Source organism: Elaeis guineensis, chromosome 1, assembly GCF_000442705.2.
Source record: "Elaeis guineensis isolate ETL-2024a chromosome 1, EG11, whole genome shotgun sequence".
NCBI lineage: Eukaryota > Viridiplantae > Streptophyta > Magnoliopsida > Arecales > Arecaceae > Elaeis > Elaeis guineensis.
The window spans coordinates 178,230,602-178,252,676 of NC_025993.2; the positions used below are offsets into that span (position 1 = coordinate 178,230,602).

Consider the following 22,075-nt stretch of genomic DNA (forward strand, 5'->3'; position numbering starts at 1 on the left):
CAAGCAAAAACGTAATGGTCACATATTGGTAAACGAAGTAGCATCACTTAATGTTCTATCGTTTTATTAAAACTAAGTAGATTGCACCAGAATTTACAAAATCGATCCTAGTCTCAGAAATAGCATGATTTTCAATCAATAGGACTGCTTACAGTACTAGATGCCATCAGGTACATTTAAGTACAAACGCTCATGAGATCTATATAATGCCATTAATAGTTGCTGTCATTCAGACTCCTAGTGGAAGCTTGGGACTCTTATAAATCTTAAATTGCATAAGGGAGACTGGTAATGAAGCAAAGGTGGAAGATGGAAGCACGATACAACATCAAACAACTACCCTTTGCTTGGCAGTTGCAGAAAAACTTCCCTGTAATCATTCTTATAAAGTTACAATACAAGAACCAGAAAAGGTTGACCCACTTTCTTCTTCTTCTTCAAAAAAAAAAAAGGAAGAAGAAGAAATGAAAAAGGAAAAAAAAATCAGCCAAATGTCACTTGAAAATTGATAATACAATGAATGAAATTTTTGAATAGGGTTGTGCTTTTGTGGCAGTCACCACGCCACTGATCAAAGCGGAATATTCCACTTTTTGACATATATTACGGTAAAAGAACCACCTTCCTTCGATGATGCCATGGACCTATAATGATAAAAGGCTTGTGCTCGATCCTCTCTTGCCTTTCTACATCCTAAAGCAATAATGGAACAATCATGAATTCGAGCAATCATCTGTTATCCCTTAATGTTTACATTTTGAAAGTTTTGCTGTTAACCTTCCTCTGACTGTGTTCAGATCCTGATGATGCTTCCTAGAGTGTCTTTTCCTTTTCCTTGCCCCAATTTTTTTCCCTCGTAGTCGCTGGCGCCGGATCTCAGGGTCTGCCCACCCTCGTCCCCACTCTGAGAAAGAAGCGTATGGCTTGTGCTTTTGCACTGATAGTAACATGTCTGCTTCAGGGTATGCATACAAAGTTTTCTCTGACTCGGAATGCAGAAATCGCAATCCCAAGTCCGTTAGCTCTGGGTACCGTATACAAACGTGGGGCTGCAAATATACAACCATAAAATTAGACCATAAATAAGTCATCAGTCTAAGATACGTATAACCATGTATTCGAGGACTTTCTTCTCAAATTTAGGTAGGTGCTGTCTCAATCACTCTATTAAAATAGTCATATAAATTGTATGAGTTTGTGTTTCTGTAGACAGACATGAATGAACATGCTTATATATCTGAGTGAGTCTGTATGCTTGCATGGACGTGTGCATATCTATATATATCTCCATGTGTCCGTGACAGGGTTATTGTACAAACAGGGCAGATTGGAGACCTTAGCCACACTGCCTGAATTTACATTAACATTTTCTTCAATAGAGTCCTTTTTGATGGTACTTCAATAGAGTCCTTCAGCTATCCAGTAGTGCTCATAGTGTGTCTTCCTAATCATTATTCATTGCAGCAGGTTCTCTCACTGTATATACTCATTTCATCATGGTTTGTTCTTAGCATCAGTTTACTGCTTAGCAATAACATTAGAATGCCAATGGTTATGTGTCGGTTCTTGACAGATGAGAGTTGAAGCCTCATCTAATGATAATACCAATAAGAACACTAAAACATGCAACAACTGAACAAGAAAATATTTCTTTCAGATGTAAAAAATGCCTAACATTTGGAGGATTAACTGTACAGAGCTGTTGCAATATCAAGTGCTTACCAAGGTATCTCCTTCTCTAACATATCCCACATTTTCCAATATGCGTGCAAGACCTCGCCACCATAATTGATCACTTGCAGCAAACTTATGGAACTGTACACAGGTCATGAGATCACAAGATCTAGTTAGAAACATCAGAAGAAGAACTGATATCTTATGCACTTAAATTTAAAAACAGTTAGCAGTACCGATGCAACTTGAAGTACAATTCTTTTGTCAACATCTAATTAGGGAGCAGCATGCAATTGCAGCTCAAAAATAACTATAATTCCCTCTGCCAAATATTGCCTTCTTGGCTCTGTCTACTCCACATGCAATAACTAAATTTCTAGGTTTCCATTGCAGTTCTCTCTCTTGCCTAATGTTGCCTTTACCAAGTCCTCAGCACCAATTTATACATTAAAAGATGGTGGTATATAGTTCTCAGACTTCAATGGATCCTATCTAGATCCATATAGGCAACCCCATACAAGTGGGATTATATTTTTTTTGCCTTGTTTATCTTGTATAATTCTAATGGCTTCTGATAAGTTGGTAGAAATAAGGGCTAACCATAACTTGTTCATCAATCTAACCTCGATGATGCAGTATCTTGTTATTTTGTTATTCCTTTGTAAATCAAAAATCTAGTTACGTAATTGCCATAGCAGCAGGGCTATGAGTACATCATTCAGAAATCTTACAAAGTCAACGATAAAAAGGAAGTGATAGTGAGAAGGCAAAGTGCATAAACAAAGTACATACAAGGGCGACAGATGATTTGTATATTTATTTGCCTTGCATCATAGGACAGTGCAGAATAAGGTCCTCCAGATGATAAATGTACACTCCTTTAACTATATGTCAATTTTCCAATCAGGGGAAAAAGAACTCTAATTTGGGTCCGATAACTGTGAAATTAACACCTTAAAGAGAACAAGTTCTGAAATAGTATGGAGACTGACAAAATGAGGTGCAGTCCCTGATTGAAATGTTCAAAACTTCAAGCAGTTGTCATTGTCTTTTCTACTAGTTTGCCAGTGCTTGTTTGGGAGCCTGACTTGTGGTTTGAGTAACCCATATAAAAATGATAGATATACTTGGAACTGTAATATTGGAGGGCTTAACTTTATACAGGGATTGCAACCCATTTAAAATGCAGTTTGCAGTATTGTAAAATATTAGGATTGCAAAATCATAACCTCGCTGATCACTTCTCTTTTCCTGTGGCTACTTTCTCTTTATGAATTCAACACAAAGTTACAGTTCCCATCTACGAATGAGATACCAACTAGACAAGGTACCCCTGCATCCAAATACATCTTAAAAAGTAAACAAAGTTGTTATTAAAGGCTTGCTTTGTGAACTAGTATGTTGCTTGGGAATTTTTTTTCTAGTTTCTTTTTGGTTTCCAAGATAAATAACTAAATATTCTGAGTAAAAGTTTCAGTTTTTCTTGTGTCTATAAAAGATAAGACGGAGTTGGGTGCATTGTTTAGATGGAAAAGGTTTTTTTTTTTTGGGCACCAAATTTGCCAGAATTACTAGAGTGTAATTATGGTAACCTTAAATTGGTAGAGGGTGCTGGACCGAGGACCAAGTAGGGAGCACGGGCTTAGTGCTCTCTCTCTCTCTCTCTCTCTCTCTCTCTCTCATGCGTGCATGTACATGCTTCTGCCCACCCCCTTTTTTTATTTCTTAATGAGTCATGGCATCGCATGGTACACATGATAGGGTTTTAAAACTCGTTCTAAATGAAAAATAGCAAAGTACACCCTCATGTCTGTTTGGTTTTTTCAATAAAAAAAGGCATGATAAATTACTGTTATCATTAATAACAATCTTAAGATCATAGAAATAGTAGGCTGGAAATTAGTCAAGTTAGCTGATAACCAAATCATTTGTGATAGATGGACCCATACCCAACCCGCCAACCAAATTAGTGCTTCACTTTTCAATCATGTATTTGTAAATAAAACTAAAATGGGACTAAATATAGGGAGTTTATTATCAAATAGCTAAGAAAGAAGAAAAAATGAAACTGAAAAAGCAAATGTGTTAAATCTTAAAAATGTTGTACCCTCCTCTTTTCTTAGGCATCTTTTTATCGCTTCAACCATTAGTTATGCGACCTCCTTAATCCTCTGAACTAGTCTTTGATTAGGTCATAACCCATCAAACAATTACCACTGTCTCAAGGGGTTTGGGAATGGATTTTAAAGGTTTGTTAAGTTCAAGGTGATCCATCAAGTTGGGAGGACCAAACCCAAAACTGACTCATTTATAATCGGGTTGGTCTTGGCTAACGCATACCAAACCCAATTAGAAAACACCCTCGCCCAAAACCATTAACTTCAGGTGTGTGAGGGCGGGTTGACAAGTCCAGGACAATAATTGCCACAAAAAGAAATATCAATTATGCATCAAATCTTGATATTTTTATGCTAATGCTAGTGAATTCTATGCACATGATAGCTGGCATTGACAAAGGATCTAGCCTTTTAACAGGAACAAACCATGAAAAAGGATTCATAAAGTTGACCTCCCACACTTGTTCTTTTCTCTTTTTCTCTATGCTAATGATTAGATACATATTTAATGATAGACTAATGTCATGTTGTTAATTAAGAAGACATTTCTGATGATAAACCTCATTTAGTAAGTGTGAAATATAGACCTAAAAGCAGCAGTTTCAAAATCTTTATAGGGATCCCATGTTTTACAATGAACGTTTCAAATGCTCTCCAGACAGTTTGCCTAAATCAATTTGAGATCGGTCTCCCTAACTTTGCATATGTAAGTCATGGTATACTCAATACAAACCTGTTCCCTTATTTTAGCAATGACCATCTTGAAGTTGGGCTTCTCAATGAACCTCCTGCTACCAGATCCACTATATACTGCACCACCATGTGATACAGGGCTAATACTTGAAGACCCCTGAAAAGAAGAACAAATATAGATGCTATATAATTAAACATTGCATATCCAACATGCATAGCACAAACAAATAGCACTAAGTTACATCTCTGTGAGCATAAATCTTAGACATTTTTTCTTAATAGAGGAACATATGCTAATGTAAGAAGCCTTACTAGACCAAAACGAAGAACCTATGCATAAGAAATTTCTTTCTGAAACATAATCTGAAGATTAATAAACAATTATAAATGTAGACTAAAATTATATGTTTACAGGTTATATAGGATTTAGGAGTGTAACTAACTCAAAGATTTATGGCAAGGTGCTTAAGAGTATACCATAGTGGCTGGTTTTTACCTATGCATCAAGTAGTCATGAGTTGAATAATTTCTAAACAACAATAAAGATATTTAGCTTAGTAGAATATTTGGTAAGTATCGTAGGTTCCTAACCACTTGAATTTTTGTGCAAAATTGTTTTAACAAATGCATATTCGGATAAATGTTGTGGATTATTGATTTGGATGGCCCATGATGCACTTCTGTACTTGGGCATGAACTTTTCTCTTTTTTCTTTTATTCTTTTACCCCATGGAAAGTGCAGAGGTGGGGGTGGGGAGGGGAGCATTGCAAAACCAATGTTACTTTTGCCCAAGAATCATTAGACAAGTTCCCATGCACACATATACACAGACACAAACTAATTCATGTCGCTTTCACTCAGCAAAACACAGTTGCATGCAACTAAAGAATCAATGAGGAAGAAATCTTCACTATCATATACTTGTCATTAAGTTCATAGATGTTAATTTCAATGTAAAAACTGCAAAATATTTGAGGAATGGAGATTTAGGGTAGCAAATTTGATCAAAAAAAAAAAAAACTAGGCACATAAAATCTGGATGGATGCATTTAAAATAAATCTTGCTGCTGCTTATCATAACAAGAAAACTCTTACTGTTGAGCAGTAATAATTTAAACCAATATAATTAGTGAACAAAATGAATAAATAAAACAATAGAAAAATAGATGGTCAGCAAAATACATTTTTTAGAATGTAGGCAGCATATCTTTTTTACTGTTAATGCTTTTCAATCAAGAGAAAAAAGTATTTACAAATTCTGAACCTGGAACTTCTATTTTTGCAACAAAAACTTGAGAATTTTAAGCCAATACTTTTTTTGGATGCAAGAGTAGCTCCTTTAAACTCTATGTTAAAAAGAAATATATTTTCTGCAGCTCTCACTAACTAATCCATAAGCATAACAGATAACATGTACAATGCCTGCTAGCTTGTTTGTAACAGAGATGATAATATTAACTACTATAATGGAAAACCATTCTTGCAAGAAAGCGAACTCTGAACCAAAGAAAGGGTAGATGATTAAATATAAAATGCAGATAATACATATTACATAGTATGTAAGTGCTACAAAATCTCACGCATTCAGCTCTGAGAAACAGCAAAAAAATATCTGCTTCCTCCTTCAGATTTTGCATTTCAGGAACCCCAGTAACACAGATGTCACACCTGCACACCACAAGTGTTTTTTTTTTTTTTTTCCTAAGAGAAAAAGAAGAAAAGCCTAAAAGAGAAGATGAACAATGTAAAGACAAATAGCATGCTACACACAAAAAAGGAATTAAGGAGGGAATCTTGTAAAAGCTACATTTAAAGTTCTTTACTCTTTATTTGAATATAATGAACATGATCTAGTTCCCAGTTAATATAATTAAAATGAACTTATGATCCATGACTGATATGATCTGATGACCTATGTTTTATGGTATGATTCATTCCTATTACATTGGCAGATAAAATCCAACCTCAAGTAACTAAGGAAAGATAGATGCAAGTCACATTTTAGAACATTATTACTTAATAAGAAGTCAACTCTAACATTTTTAATGACAACGAACTGTGATGCTAGCCAAACTTAGAAAGAAACTGCATGCACACACTTACGAAACCTCGACCATAAGTATAATCATTAACTGCTTGGATTTTGGAGTTCTTTAAAATCCTTCTTAGAAAGTTGTGTCTACCAAGAGCTACATCTATCTTCATCTCAAGCTTCTCCAAAACCTCTCTTTCATGCGTCCTACCTTAGATCATCCTTCTTTCTGCATTCATATCAACTCACTACTTTCTTAGGTCCTATTTGGCTAAGCTTTTAGAGTATCAGAAAGTACTTTTGGATGGTATGATAATGTTTGGTAAAAAATCGGAAAGCTGTTTTTGTTTTACCAGAAAGCTAAAAAGATCTACTTGGGGAAAGCTATATTTTGAAGCTTTCCTCAAAAATGCTTTCTAGCTAATGTCGAGAAGTTGTTTTGATTTAAATAAAAATTTTTTAATGACCAAAATATCCACTAACAAATCTAATATCGTACTATATTATTATACTATAAATATAATATAAGATAATAATAAATTAATATAATATTATTATATAATATTAATATTATATTATAATAAACATATAATATAAACTATTATTATATTATTTAAATATAATTTGATATAATAATATTTATTAATAATATAATATTATTATATTATAATAATATAATATAATCTGTTATATTATAGTTTATTATTAGATTATAATCCATTATATTTTATTACATTATATATTACATCATAATTATAATAATATTATATTATTATATTACATTATATGATAATAATATTATACAATAAAATAATATTTTAAAATATAATAATATTTATGTTATAGGCATATAATATAATCTATTATAATATTATTATGTTATAATAATACAATATAACATAATAATATTTTAATAAATATTATATTATATTATATTATATTATTACATTAGATTATAACTAATATATTATATTACATTATAAATTATATTATATTTATAATAATATTATATTATATTACAATATTATGTGATATTATATGATAATAAAATAATATAGTATAATAATATTTTAATATATTATATTATATTATTCTCCACTGTACAATCAATGCAATATCTTTTATTTTTATTTTATGATATCAAAAGTATTTTTTTATTTTAGTTACCAAACATATGTTAAAATTTCAAGGCACTTTAGAAATGTGGTTACCAAACAGCAAATAGCTTTTTGTAAAAATTCTACTTCCAAAAGCTCCCAAACAGAGCCTTAATTGGTTCAACACCTATGCTTCCTTTAATGTATGCAATCCTACTTATGCCACCCATCCACCTTCCATTCACATCATTTCGGTGTTCAGCTTAAGTGCCACACAACACTCAAACCAAGAATAGCCTTTGTTCTATTCCATAGCTTCTTCCTTTTGACTTTTATGTTGATTACCTAGCACTTCTACAGCTTCTTCCTTCTGACTTCTATGCTGGTTACCTAGCACCACTCCATCCACCTAGCTCCAATTCTACCTATCATTAAAACATGTAAACTAATGGAAAATATGAGGAACTAAAAGCAAGATTCATAAAATAATTTCTAACTTGCCCAATGTAATCATGTTATTGTTTCCAATAGTTATATAACTTTCATATGAGCAAAGGTTTTCCATCAACATCCTGTGACATGTAAATAACTTTCATATTGAGATATATAGATACCATTGCATATGCACAGAAATATTAACATAAATTTTCATCAGAATCAACAATTGTTTTCATAAATAATGCCTCCAGCATTACAGAAAAAGAACCTTCAGGAATACCATTATAAAATGAAAGTGGTATGCAAAAGAGGTTAATGCAGCAAGAAAGTTCAACTAATAATATTTCAAAGACTGACCCCAGAGTTTTGACCATTTAATAAACTACAAGAGGTGTATAGCATTTCAAGAACTCAACATTATAAATAAATTTCTGTGAGAACAGACACCTACTGCTGACATAATTTTCACTCCCAATTAAATTGTCTTAATTGTCACCTACATGTTTGAGGCAATAGGAGTTAATACTTGTGCTAGTTTGACTCGGAGTCATGTATATAACATGGGGGGGGGGAGAGAGAGAGCAAAAGAAGATGAACATACAAGTTGCATTTATCATAACTAAACTCTTCCCCGAAGTATTTTACTAGTGCTCTAGCTCGGCAAGTTGCAGTATTCATACCATATCTGTAAAATAGCATACACACCTTTTTATGCAAGTCATACGATGGAAAGATGGGAAAGTCTGATTTTTTTAAGATAGAAAAGTCAAGAAGTATTTACCGGAAGCAGTCGGATAGCATTTTGTATGCCTGTTTTGTCTGTTCTTCACTTCTTTGACTAGGAAGTAGTGATGGTATTCTTGATAAATTAGCATATAAAGCTGTGCCACAAATCCCAAACAAATTTAGATGTACGCTGTTAGATATATAGGCAGAGTTAAAAGGAAACAGTTGAGTTGTATGTGTAATAAGGTCTCCAACAAAATTTTAAATTGATAATATATTCCAAGATTAGTCGCATATAGCTATGATAAAAGAAAGATAAAAACCCCAATTCCAATCATTTCTGGACGCATATATGATCATCCAGATTCAAGCCCATTTTCAGAAGCAAACTTGATCTGAATACCTCGGACTAAATATAGATTCCGAGCCAGAAATCATATATTCATTTGGGTTTGAATCTGACAATCCAAAGTAAATGTCATGTTTAAATCCCTAGAAAGCAGTCACGAACAGTGCAGCGATATATGCAAAGTATTAGACGTATCTTTTGTAAGGAAAGATTGATAAAGAAGGGGAAAAATCATGTTATACATGCAAGAATTGAGGGGACAATAACCTATTGCTATCAAACCACGTATACTCCATTTTGTGCGGAGAGAAGAAAGGCATACTCAAGTATATTCTAGCCACTACCAACATAATAACTAAATGGCCAGAACTGTAGCACTTTTATAGTTAAGTTTAATCACCTTAATCCATATGATACCACTGGAACACATATTACTAACATCAACTTAGTTAAGCAAGCATTTGAAATAATAAGCACACATAAAACTTATTGTCTTTAGGTTTTTTTTCAGAAAAACTCATGTCACTCTTATGGAGAGATAGAGAGGCTAAGCTGTGAATTACAACTGAAATAATCCATGGACATACTGCAATCTGATAGTTTTCCATCTCTTCCAGCTCGACCAGCTTCTTGATAATAAGCATCCAAACTCTGCAGCCAAAACAAGATGAGATGATCATGGAAGAAGATATTACTAAAAAATCAAAAAACTTACATAGAAAATGCAGAAGAGACACCATAACAAAACTGCCGTAATTGGTATAAAGTACTAAAATGCAAGCAACAACTACTAAACAATGAGTATTTCTTTCAAGCATAAGTTGCATTGGCATCACTAGGAAGAAGCAGCAGTACTCCAACCATAATTATATACAAAGTTGTCAACTAAGAACTGTGTTGGTCAATGCAAGAGAACGAAAGGAGAGTCAAATAGAACGGCTTTGATAAGCTTAGTATTAAGTTCCAAATAACATGTCAAACAAGAAAAGAACATTAACTGGAAAAATAGGTACTGAGGTATTCTTTGCTCTATGGCATGAACAAAACAAAGACTGCTGATGTGCATGGCTGAGAAGGATTCTGTGCTGCTGTTTGAATATCCAACTCCCATATACGTATGATATCCCATATACAAGTTGGAGTTGCTGAAGAAATGAGGTGGTGAAAAGATTTGGTGGGGCTTGGGGAAGGTGACTGGCTTCAGATTCTTAGGTTAGCTGGGATTCTGGAAATCACCATTCGTATAAGGATTCCGGTGTCTCAAAACAGGATTCCAAGATCAGTGGCCTCCCCTTTCCCTACTTAACCCCCTGTATTGGTTATCCCATCTGTTCAAGAATTGAGGATTATTGCATGGATAACAGACTTGGGCATTGACATATCTACCAAGTCTTTCCAAGTCAGAAAGAGTTGCCAAGTATCAATCTCAAACCCTCTGACCTACTTTCAGTTAACTGGCTTAATAAAAAAAAAAGAGGATAACATATGCATGCATATTCATATGTGTGAAGCATCTAACAAAGGATGCTATGTGCTTAATTACAGATGTAGTTTATCATCCTCTTGTCTATCTCATGGAACAAGGAGGATAATGGCTATTACTGGTACGTTACAGCTGATTCCTATCTGTACTGGCTCTAATGAGTATGGTTTTGTCTGTGGACCAGCATAATAATTTTAGAACCATATATAATCTAAAAACAAAGCCATCACCACCTATGAATTAAAGGTGTTGGCTTAAGAAGTCAACCAACTGATTCTACAATACTCTTACTATCTTCCACCTTTTCAATTGTTCTAAAAATAGAATTTCCAGAGTTGATGTGTTAGACCCTCTTAGCTTGCACGACAAAATAAAATCACAACATATGCTATTAACATTTTCAGATGCATAGCAAAAATCTTAATGGTTCCAACTTGGTTGATCTAAATATGACATGAAAAGATTCTGATAACAGCAATTGAACAGAATAGGCAGAAGTGTTGAATTTATGCTTGAGGATTATAAAAATGAGATTTGAAAACAAGTATATAAAGCAAAAAAACATAAGATATGTCTTCTGCTATTTTCAAAATGATTACTGTAATCTTTTATCAAGAAACTGAATACACACCTGTGGCCAACCATAGTGGATGATTCTTCGAACACTAGACTTATCAATTCCCATTCCAAAAGCAATTGTAGCCACAACAACCTGAAACCAATTCCAAGTATTTTGAAATGGAGAAAATTAGAAGCAGCAAGCATGTAATTTCAACTTTCAGGTATGTTAACTTGATCAATATTCTTGCAATATAAACAATATATACACAAAATTGATGTTATTTTCTGTCTGAGCTGATCCATACTGATACAAGTCAACGTTCACATTAATATTGTAGTCCACGATAAATGAGAGCAAAGAAGTTAAGAACCACCAAAAAACCAAGTAGAGGTTACTTAGGGGAGACATAATATGTATAGAAGGAAAAAAACAAATATTGGTAATTGAATCAAGACATAGATAACATAGGTTAAGATTTTTTGTTTTTAGCATCACAGAACTAATACTTGATGTAAAGAAAATTTATCATGCAACTTGACTAACTGTCAGAAGTCATATGGTCAAAGTATCATAGCCCTAAGGAGATTTATCATTGTTAAAAAAGACAAAATGCACTGGATGAGATCAATGGCGACACAAGCCCCTGGTTGCAAAAACCTTCCAACTTGGATATTACTGGGAAACTAGATGTAGGGCTATTGACTACAGTTTATCATAAAAAGGTGAAAGTCTATGGTAATATGCTAGTGATCTCTTTACTATGAAAATAAAACTAGGTTAGAAGAAAAATATCTGAGATGGAGATAGGACTACTAGTACTAGAAATATGTAAAGAAATCATGTTTATTAGATCGGCAACCTTAATATGGCATAAACTACTCTAGCATAAGCCTGTGGAGTAAATTCTGCAACATCCACTGTACACTAAATAATCAACCATGCTATCTAATCCAGATTACCTCCAACAAGTTTTGATGAAATTCTTCATGGACATGTCTCAGATGGGTTTTGGACATCTGCAAATTGTTCATGCAAAAATATACAATTTGATTAGTATCTTAGTGCTGAAAGGCTGCTAACAACAGAACAAGGTTGCATGCAATCCTAAAGATTCTGAATATGCAAAATTAAATCAGTGACAGTTAACAGCAGAGAGATAATTCTTAATTAGTATGGCTAGGACCAAAACAATAAGTGGGCAATTCGACCTTTACCATTTAATAAGAAGAGATATGATTTGCCAAAAATTCCCTATAGTACCCCATCTTCATGTAAGAAAGTTTTTGGCGCTCAAGTTTATGAGAACATAACTAGAAAGCTAAGAAAACAATGGACCTCAAAAGTTTCTGAAAAACAAGATATTGCAACGCTGAGGGCCAGTCTCACAACGCATGGAAAGATACTACGTGATGGTGGGAAATCAGGTTCTTGCCTATAGTTTAAAAATTTTCTGCTAAAATAACACATTTTGGATTTTGGCTGGCCAATCTAATGAGATCCCAACCTAAGTCTCAACTTGTTTCAGATGTGCTGTGAAAACCCACCTGCTTAGGTTAGCACCAGAAACTGCCGAAGTTGGCAAAAAGCATCAAAAGCCATCTGAATTTGGCAAAACTAACAGAGTGCAGACACTTGAACTTGAGATTGGATTCAACCATTTCATCAAAAAATGTTGCGAAACATGTATTAGTCATTTAAGGAATGAGCCATGTGCACACAATGCAAGAAAATAAAAGCTAAATCCTTTAGGGCATGTTTGGTTTGGGGGAGATGGACTATGGAATGGGAATAGGAATGAGGAAGTACCATTCAAGCGGTTTGGTTGGGAGGAGCCTGATTCCATTCCAATTTCAGGGGGAATGAGAATGCCTCAATCCTCCAAAATCCAATCCCTAATCTCCTATAGTATTCAAATCCCATTCCGATTCTGATTCCAATTCTGATCACGAACCAAACATGATGGGGACATGGCCATTCTGATTCCCATTCCAAACCATTCCAATTTTGATTCTGATTCCGATTCTGGTTGTGAACCAAACACACCCGTAGTGAAGTTGCACATTTGAAGGACCATTAATACCAAATGCTTTCAAAAGTATCCATATTCATCTCTACTAGCTACTGCCATTTACCCAAGGATGTTTCATATCCCAATAACATAGTGAAACTTGTGCTGGCTTACAGGACACGGTGGTGATATGATGAAAGATGAGATCAAGTAAATTAAAGGATTCTGTTTCTAAAATCCTTTATCTAGGCAATTCTCACTACTAAAAAGCACATATCACATTATAACTAAAGCAAATATTATACCTTTGCATGATATGCTGCAGCCCTAACACCAGATCTACAGAGATATTCTGCTAAGATTACTGTTTCTTTTCTGGTAGGCACATATATAATCGTAGGACCTTGTTCTACAGAGCCTTGAAGATGAGATACCTCAGATGCCCCACAAAACTCAGAGATCTCAGCTGGATAAGTTCCAAGGAATTCTCCACAAGAAACTGCAAAAAAATAAGCATTGATTGATTTTGTAATCAGAATCAGAAAACAAGCTGGAGAAGAAACATAAACAAAATTGAGAACATAACTAAGCATACCTTATGATGGTAAAGTCCAAAGCAAAACTACAAGGAAAGGCCTCAAAAATTACTTTGTCAATTCCAATATTTGTCATATTTTCTTGATAAACATCAGTTTAGATTCTCATATCTACAGGGTTAGAAGCAACATAATAAGCCTACACTAATTTTATTTACCCTAATATTTAGTTATCAATTGAAATGCTATTGGTGTATGTTACTTGTAAAAACCCAATGTTATACATATGCATTGCAAAAATAATTTTATACATGAATTTGTTAACCAAATGGGTTTAAACAAATCCTGTAAAATATTTTATTGATAATTGCAAAATCCTTTTTAGCTGGAACTGACCCCTTAAATTTGGTTTCCATCTGCTTTGGTAGTTTCAGTTAGTTCTGTCAATGGTTTCAATTCGCTTTCAGTGACTTTGGCCACTTTTGTTGAAACTAAACAAAATTGATCATGGATCCTCTGTCGGCTCGACATATTGTTTGCAAAACCAATACGAAGAACCACACCGATAAACTACCAATTTGATGCAGAATGCATCCTGTAGTAAGATAGGCTTTCAACACTTTTCCTCACTCTCAACCTGGTATTGTCGAAAATCAGGCAATATGGGTCAGTTCCACTTGATTTATACTAGGACGGATCAATTCGGCTCATATATCGAACCAAACTTCAGTACCATACAAATAAGGTACCGTGAATATGGACCATGCTCTGGCGTACCACCTAGTATGGAGCGTACCATACTGTACTAGGAGGAAACCAATATGAAACCCTATTTTGAGTCGATACGAGCCCTATATCGAGGTGTACTACCCCATACCGAGGTGCATACCAACCCGTATCAAGGTGTATTAAAATAAAATTTGAGAAAATGATTTATGAGCTATTTTGACACATGATGCATATCGTACTGTATCGAACCAGTAAGGTACCAACACGATATCCAATACCGAGATAGTGGATCTTGATATGGCCAGTAGGGTCGATACAATGCACCTCGATGCTAACCATCATTTTTTAGGCCATTTATTCATTTCTTTAATTAGCTAGAAAATTTCAATATGCCAACAATTTTCACCTCTTGTTTTGGTCAAAAGAACAAATGCTCGATCATGGATGATAAATTTGATCTTTAAGAAGTATTTTCTTCCGGTAAAAATGGTTTTTTTTTTTTTCGTTTTCATTTTTTTGGCATTAGAAGCATTTAGGACTTTGGTTTTAAGAAATTCAGTAAAAAGGTAGCTTTTCGTTAATGGGTTGAGGCCTCCATAGAGGTCCCCTATTAAAGTACCTTAACAATTAAACTTGTGACAATTTTCAGACTAGTATGAACAAATTAACAAGACACCATGAGAACAAAATCAAGCATGTCTTTAACACTTTATATAAAAGGAATATAATAAATTATACTATATAAAAAACAAGCTCAGTTGAATGGTCCCACTACATGCATTTAGTTAAATGCCAGATGCTTGCAGGTACTACTCTAAATGATAATGAAAAAGCATTTAATACACTAGGCACTAAAAGCTTCACAATTGTTAAACAAAACAAATTCTCGAACAACATTAGTTTGATAATTAAATTTTCAACTATCACCAGACTTTATCAATTATCTTTTTATACAATACTAAGTTCACCGTAAACCTACATTACACAAAATATTACGAAATAGTATGTGATAACATTTATTGACTTCTTCGTAATTATTTTGACTAAAGCTCAAAAATTTGGAACAGAACTTTAGAAACAGTCAAAACTCCACAAGACCAATTGAAACTGGGATCTGGCTGAAGCACATTCACATATTTTCATACAGCCATGAATTCCAACAAATTAATAGCAACATGCACACATTGAGTGTGAGTAATACAGTCCTACTACAGTGTACTGAAACAGATGTTTCCAACAAATATATATTGTTTATACAATAGAATATAACATTCAATTCTTTTTGAGTAGCTTTTATCATGAAAAGAAGATGCATATGCACATGTCTATGATCCTGCAAAGGACCTGCATATATACCACTCAGCATATCAAGAACAGAAGTTTGAGATATTAACTGACATCTCATTCATGGAAAGTCATCATTTTAAAAAAATCAGAACACAATAATGAAAAGTTTGCCCAAGGTGTTGAACCTGTAACTTAAAATGAAAAAACTGAGGAAACTATGTTTAAAAGCTACAGCAGACTGACATAGATAACAGAATTCAAGAGAAGATATCCTAAAAATGGTGGAATATCATTACCATCAAAATCATCCACACTGTGAGGAAAGTCTAGCTCATCTTCCAGATATTCAACTGTCAGTTGATTTTCCCTGGAGGGAACAATAGAATCTTCATTTGCTGAACTTGCATTGTCACTATCTTCACAAAAGTAATCATCCTCAAGACTTTTGACATCAGCTACCAACTTTCCTTTCTCATCATATATGCCATCATCTGAAGACTTCCACGAGCTGTTAGAATCATCTTCTACATCATTTAAAACATGTTTCGATCCTTTCTTCCTACTCATCCTTGCCATAGTGTATGTTTTTATTAGTTCATGAAAATCTTTCTCATATGATGATGCAGTAGTCCCACTATGTTTTACCTACAAATATGGGGAAAAAGAGTAAGAATGCAAAGCATGATCTATGATTTTCATTTCATTTTGAAAATTACAATCTGACAAGAAAGTTGCAGGAAGAACAGCTAATGAGAAAGGTCAAGTGACTAGCAGCTTACATATGCACATGATATTCACTGCCAAAATCAATACCTCTACTTGTAATGCTTGCAAGTGCCCACAGCCCTTATTATCATCTTTTGCCCAAGATGTATCATTTTAAAGACCATTTTCAGCTCGTAAATGAGAGAAACAGTGTAATAAAATACTGAACTTGAAAATACTGATGGAAACTCCACTTTGTTGAAATCAACATCCCAAGTGGTACCTTGTAACCACTGGAAATCCTCTCCCTTGTAATGTTACATTTTTCAAAGGAAATCTACTTAGAACCATGCTAGCAAATTTTCTTTTTACTTGCTAATAAAATATTAATCTTCAAAAAAGACTGTTACTGAGCCAAGAATTCTTTTTGCAAGGGAAAAGGATTGTTTTCTAGATTAGTTGATGTGGTTTCTTTAAAAGTGAAAAACAGGCTGATAACTTTTTTTCTTTCTTTGTAATTTCAAAGTTAATGTTTGGCCCTTAACTATCACAATTTTGAAGTGATGGAACATATATTGCAAACACCTTTTATGCTCCTAACATGATCCGTCATTAGAACCATCCAACCATGATCCATATCCAGGTTTCAATTTGTCTCCATCAAGTTCCATTCTGCTTTGACCCTGACAATTCTAGAATACCTTCATGGTAGGAGGAAAGCATGCACTAACCATCATACAAGGACAACAATATTATTACGTGGTGTATTAAATTGTACCATACTGGCCATCTATCAACATGATATTGGGAAGCATTTCATGTGCCTGTAGTACCAGGTTGGGGCTGCTGTGCCACAGTATCAGCCGTATTGCAACACAGAGTCCAATAAGTTGAAGTATAGGTCAATCTAACCAATAGTTACTTTATTTTGTGAGTCACACTCAACAACCATGCTAAAAATTAATTTCTCATCCAAAAACATATTTGCATGTTTGTTTTCCCATTGTTTACATATGTACACATATACAAGTATTGGGAGGGGAGAAAGGGGGATGTCCAAGTGGCAAGTAATGGAGATTGATGCCTTGATGGTGGGTATATGTGGAAGGATCTCGATTTTGCAAGGTTGTGTATGGCTTTTTCAACATTTCAATGAAAACCAATTTGTGCAAAGAATATGTGCCTGATACCAATTAAAAGTTAACATCACATTACAAGATATTAATAAACAGCAAATACAGGGAATGAACCATTCTATATTTTAGGTAATTGAGGGGAAAAATTATTGGTTATCCAGAAAGTGAAAACTGGAACTTACTGAAAATCGAAGATTTGGTCGGAAAAAAGAAGTCAGTACAATCTTTGCTTCCTTGGACATGTGCAATGACTTGATAATGTCTTCGCGAACAGGTATTGTGGCAGTAGCAGTCAATGCCATCAATGGAATATCAAACTTTAAGAACTTCAAATTGCAGGCATTGAAGTTTTCTCTCAACACTGACAATTTCCTATCGTACATAGAAAGAACCAATGTAAGATAATAAATATTGTTACTTCTCCAGTCTAAGACAGGGCAGGACCCAATCATCAAAATAGTCAACTAAGCCATCAAGCAGGAGGTCATACCCATAGTCAGGTCGAAAATCGTGGCCCCACTTAGAAATGCAATGAACTTCATCAATTGCAAATAGTGCAATCCCAGGATTTTCTGCCAGCCTTTTAAGTGGCTCCATTAGTCTGTATGAAGATAGTTCCATACTATCAGTGTATACAGAAATAAGTAAATAACCATACTAAGAGCATGAATCAGGCAAAAGGAGTAAGGTTTGTACCTTAGTATTGTCTCAGGGCAAACATATACTATCCTATACATACCCTTCATGGCTTTGCACTGAACACTTTTATCAGGTTGTCCAGATCCCAGGAAGCATGCTGATATCCCATGTTTGGCTAACTTTAAACATTGATCATGCATCAAACTAATTAAGGGTGAAATCACAATCACAATCTTCCCAGTCAATAATGCTGGAATCTGAAAGCAGAGAGACTTGCCTGCACAATCAGTAGCTGATTCAGATGCAAGATGATCATATATTAAATAGCTTCAAAAGCATATTCATGATCATGTGTATGATACAGCTGTCGAAGATATTTCTTTTTAAAGAAAAGGTAAAATACCAGCTCCTGTGGCAGCGAGAACTAGACAATCCCTACGAGCTAACCAAGCCTCCAAAGCTTCCTTCTGGAAACCCTTCAACAATGAAAATCCAAAATGCTTTCGTAAAATACTACTAACTTTGCTTTCCCAGTCCAATTCAGGGTCTTCATTTTCAAAGTTGCAGAAATGTGAAATCTGTTCACTCTGAAAGCTTCCATTTTCTTGTGCCAACTCCTTTAACTCTATGGGAGGCGCATGAGTTTGCACATCTTGTTGAAAAGCTTGGGATGCAGGCTCCAGATTAGAATTCATACAAACATCAGAGACTTTCTGGTGATCTAAATTGCTAGACCTTAAACTTTTCATTCCGGAAAAGGAAGTGCCAGAAGCACTGTGGGAAACACTTCTTTTTGTTCTACCAAATGAAGGAATATGGTCTGTTATGCTTGACTGTTTCATCCTATTTGAAGTATGTGATGACATGACACCTTTGCCCAAAGAATGCCTTTGACCAGTGAAGCTAGTAAAATTACTTGAAACCTGTCCATTTTTAGCCATTTTGCTATCACAAGAACCATTTAAGATGAATTCTACTGCATCATCAAGGCATGGGCCTACAGCTTCTATAGCTTCTATAGCTTTTGCAAACTCAAAGCCCATATCAAGTAATTCAGCAATGATGTGATCAGCAAAAACATCATTTCCTCCCATTGTTGTAACTCTCTCACTCAGAAAAACTCAGGGTTCTGAAACAAGCTCATAGTCAGGCAATTCATACACCTCAGCTGGATATTTGGATCTCTTATTCACAACTCCAGGTCACCAAGGAACGGTAATCAATGAATAGCTGAAAACAAATGCCAGTCAAGGTTAGCCATTGAATCATGAGTTAAGCAATTTAATAGCAAAGCAAAAGCTGAGCACTTTAGCTAGCAATGGAGCTAGCGAAAGCTGGGATTGTTGGAGATGCCTGGAGACAAAGCCAAGAAACAGAAATATGTTAAAATCAATTGCCTGCTGTCTGATAAATCTTCAGATAAAGCATATTTATATGATGTGTTTCTTCAGCTTCCTCACATTACTAGTTGTAAGTAAGGTTTCAATGATGCCAATATCACCAAATAGTGGACCTCTCTGAAACCATTATTTACCATTATAATAGATATAGAAGCCAATATTTGGCAGCTCAGCCAATTATTTCTGGGTTCAGATATAAAACAATGACCGCTGTAATGGTAATGGAAAATTATAGGGATAATATTGGCATTTTCTGCTCAAGCGATTGTTCACTGACTAAAATAAATTTTTTCAGCTGGCCAAGAGGTTTGAATATACAAAGGATATATTATTTTATTTATTTGAACAGTGGAAATGTAGAGTAACACTCTTATTTATCATTAATGCCCATTATAAGAAAATATAATGGTCAAGTGATGGCTTGTTTTTTGTTTTTCCTTGAAGAGCCCCCTCCGAAACCATTAGGATAGCCATTAAAACATTGTAATGGTCATTGTTTTTCTCGTAAGCACATGGTTAAACGATATTATCAGATGTATCTTGTTCATCTTTGAACCAATTATTTTGTCAAATAGAACTGCTACTTTGCTGTTATCAGCCATTATTTCTTGTTACAACAGCTTAAAAACCATGATCTACCAAGAAAAATACAATCAATTAGGAATTTCCAGCCGGATAACAGCATGATTGAAACCTTTCGTTTACAAATAACTTCTTGATGATAATCACTCTCCATGAATAGTACCCAAAGGGTTTGCAAAGAATTTGGTGTTTTGGATATATACTCTTGAGAAAGTGCTTTTTTTCTTTTGTACCCCTTGAAACATGAAAGCATAAATGTCCATCTGAACGTCTAAAACTTGCATAAATGCACTCAAAAATAATCTGAAATGTGCATAAGTGACATCCTCCAGATAAGAAATAATATTAACATCTTATTTCACCTTAATTACTGTTATCCACCCCTCAAACGCTACTTCCATGTTTCATTTTACATTGTTATCGTCAAAATTTCATAAATTTTTCCTTTCCCCCTTTTTAGAATTAACATGCATTGTTTGTATGTGCCTGTAGACTATATAGGTACGTAAGCACGCACAGATGCGTCAAATGTTTTTCTCAGAATCCTCGAAAGTTACATGTATAACTTAAAAAACAAAATAGCCAATGAACAAGTTCAATTAACTTTCATTCATTCAACCAAATTGAGGTTTGAAATTTTGAATGATGGAAGTAAAAAAAATGCTACGCAACATGAATGTAAATTATGTTATTTTAACTGTACAGAAATAAATAAGGGGCTTTTGAGGGGCGTAAGAGCAAAACGAACCATATAAGCCAAATCGTTTGTCCGCTCCGACCACCGCAAGAACCGCTCCGACCGTCGTGGATCGGCCTGTTCGACCAAGATTGAATTCATTGGAAGGTCTCACCGGGGATTGGGGTTTGGGATTGCCGAGTGATGGGGCGTAGGCCGAAGGGAGAGACAAGAGCTTGCGGGAGCGGCGAAGGGATTGGGGGAGTGGATGGGCCCTGAGCCACGACGGCGGCGGTGCGCTGAGAAAAAACGTGAAAGCGACGGAGATCGCTGGCCCGACTAGGGTTTCGGGGAGGAAAGGGCGGTTTACTGTGGTCGGCGGTGGGGCATATGAGAGGGGCGGGAGAGGTGGGGGGAGGGGAGCGTACCTCCGTTCTTGGCGTCTTATTCCGGTGCCCCTGTGGGGAGCGAGTTAGGGGCAGAGACGGTCCACTGAATGGTAAACCGGTTTCAACTATAAACTGCACCGGAGAGGAAACAGGCGAACCTTGTGAACCGAACCGCGAGTCGATACCGGTTCAGCATCAGATCCGGTTTTTCTTGCTTGACCCGTATTTGAGGGACCGAAAGCAGTATGTACCCTTTCATTTTTTTTAAAAAAATATATATTTTTTTCCACGTGGTTACAAGGTTCATCCGATGGAACTCAGCTCACGCGTCTCTCTTGCTGTTAGGACAATTTGGTTGGTGTCATTGCTTGCGGGCGGTCCGGGCTCAACCGAAGCTTTAACCACTACCTTGATAGGCTAGGCTAGGTTATAATCCCGTGCGGTGGAAGGGATGTAATTTTTTTAAATAATATTTAATTTAATTTATTCTGTGAAGGTCTGATCTGAAGGAGATTGGAGGGCAAAATCTGATGCGGGTGATGGGGAGAGGAGGACAACGACAGAAACGATAGAAGGTGGCTATTAAATAAAAATATTAAAAAATAATAATATAAAATAAATTATGAATATCTTATAATTTTTAAATTTGATATTGGATGATTTTAAATATTAAAATATCTACTTACTTTTTTTTTTTTCTGCTCCCAACATAAATGCATTTTTAACATATTAGTGGTGATATTCATCCATAGATAGTTAGTTTGTTGTATACTCTATAGCAGGATTTGTTTCTATCCCCTATTTTTTAATTTATTA

The 22,075-nt window shown here is 34.9% G+C and overlaps 1 protein-coding gene across 8 annotated transcripts; it reads right to left on the reverse strand.

The window, feature by feature from the left end:
* Positions 1 to 319: 319 nt before the first annotated feature.
* Positions 320 to 21,320, reverse strand: LOC105032154 (ATP-dependent DNA helicase Q-like SIM). 8 transcript variants are annotated; one of them, XM_073250229.1, is made up of 17 exons: positions 20,943 to 21,291; positions 18,616 to 19,442; positions 18,270 to 18,489; positions 18,064 to 18,174; positions 17,756 to 17,945; positions 16,029 to 16,377; positions 13,486 to 13,679; positions 12,132 to 12,188; positions 11,242 to 11,322; positions 9,691 to 9,778; positions 8,834 to 8,933; positions 8,654 to 8,737; positions 6,066 to 6,153; positions 4,525 to 4,641; positions 1,723 to 1,815; positions 778 to 1,049; positions 320 to 693 (listed from the first exon to the last, which is right to left on the reverse strand). In XM_073250229.1, exons 2-17 carry the CDS (start codon positions 19,304 to 19,306, stop codon positions 687 to 689), a joined length of 2,742 nt encoding a protein of 913 aa, XP_073106330.1. In that variant the 5' UTR covers positions 19,307 to 19,442; positions 20,943 to 21,291; the 3' UTR covers positions 320 to 686. The 8 variants fall into 8 exon arrangements, 6 of the variants coding, with proteins under 6 accessions (XP_073106330.1, XP_073106326.1, XP_010904824.1 ...); XM_073250225.1 differs by lacking the exon at positions 20,943 to 21,291 and adding an exon at positions 21,299 to 21,320 and having other exon boundaries at positions 320 to 1,049; XM_010906522.4 differs by having other exon boundaries at positions 320 to 1,049; positions 9,715 to 9,778.
* Between the last annotated feature and the right edge of the window lie 755 nt (positions 21,321 to 22,075).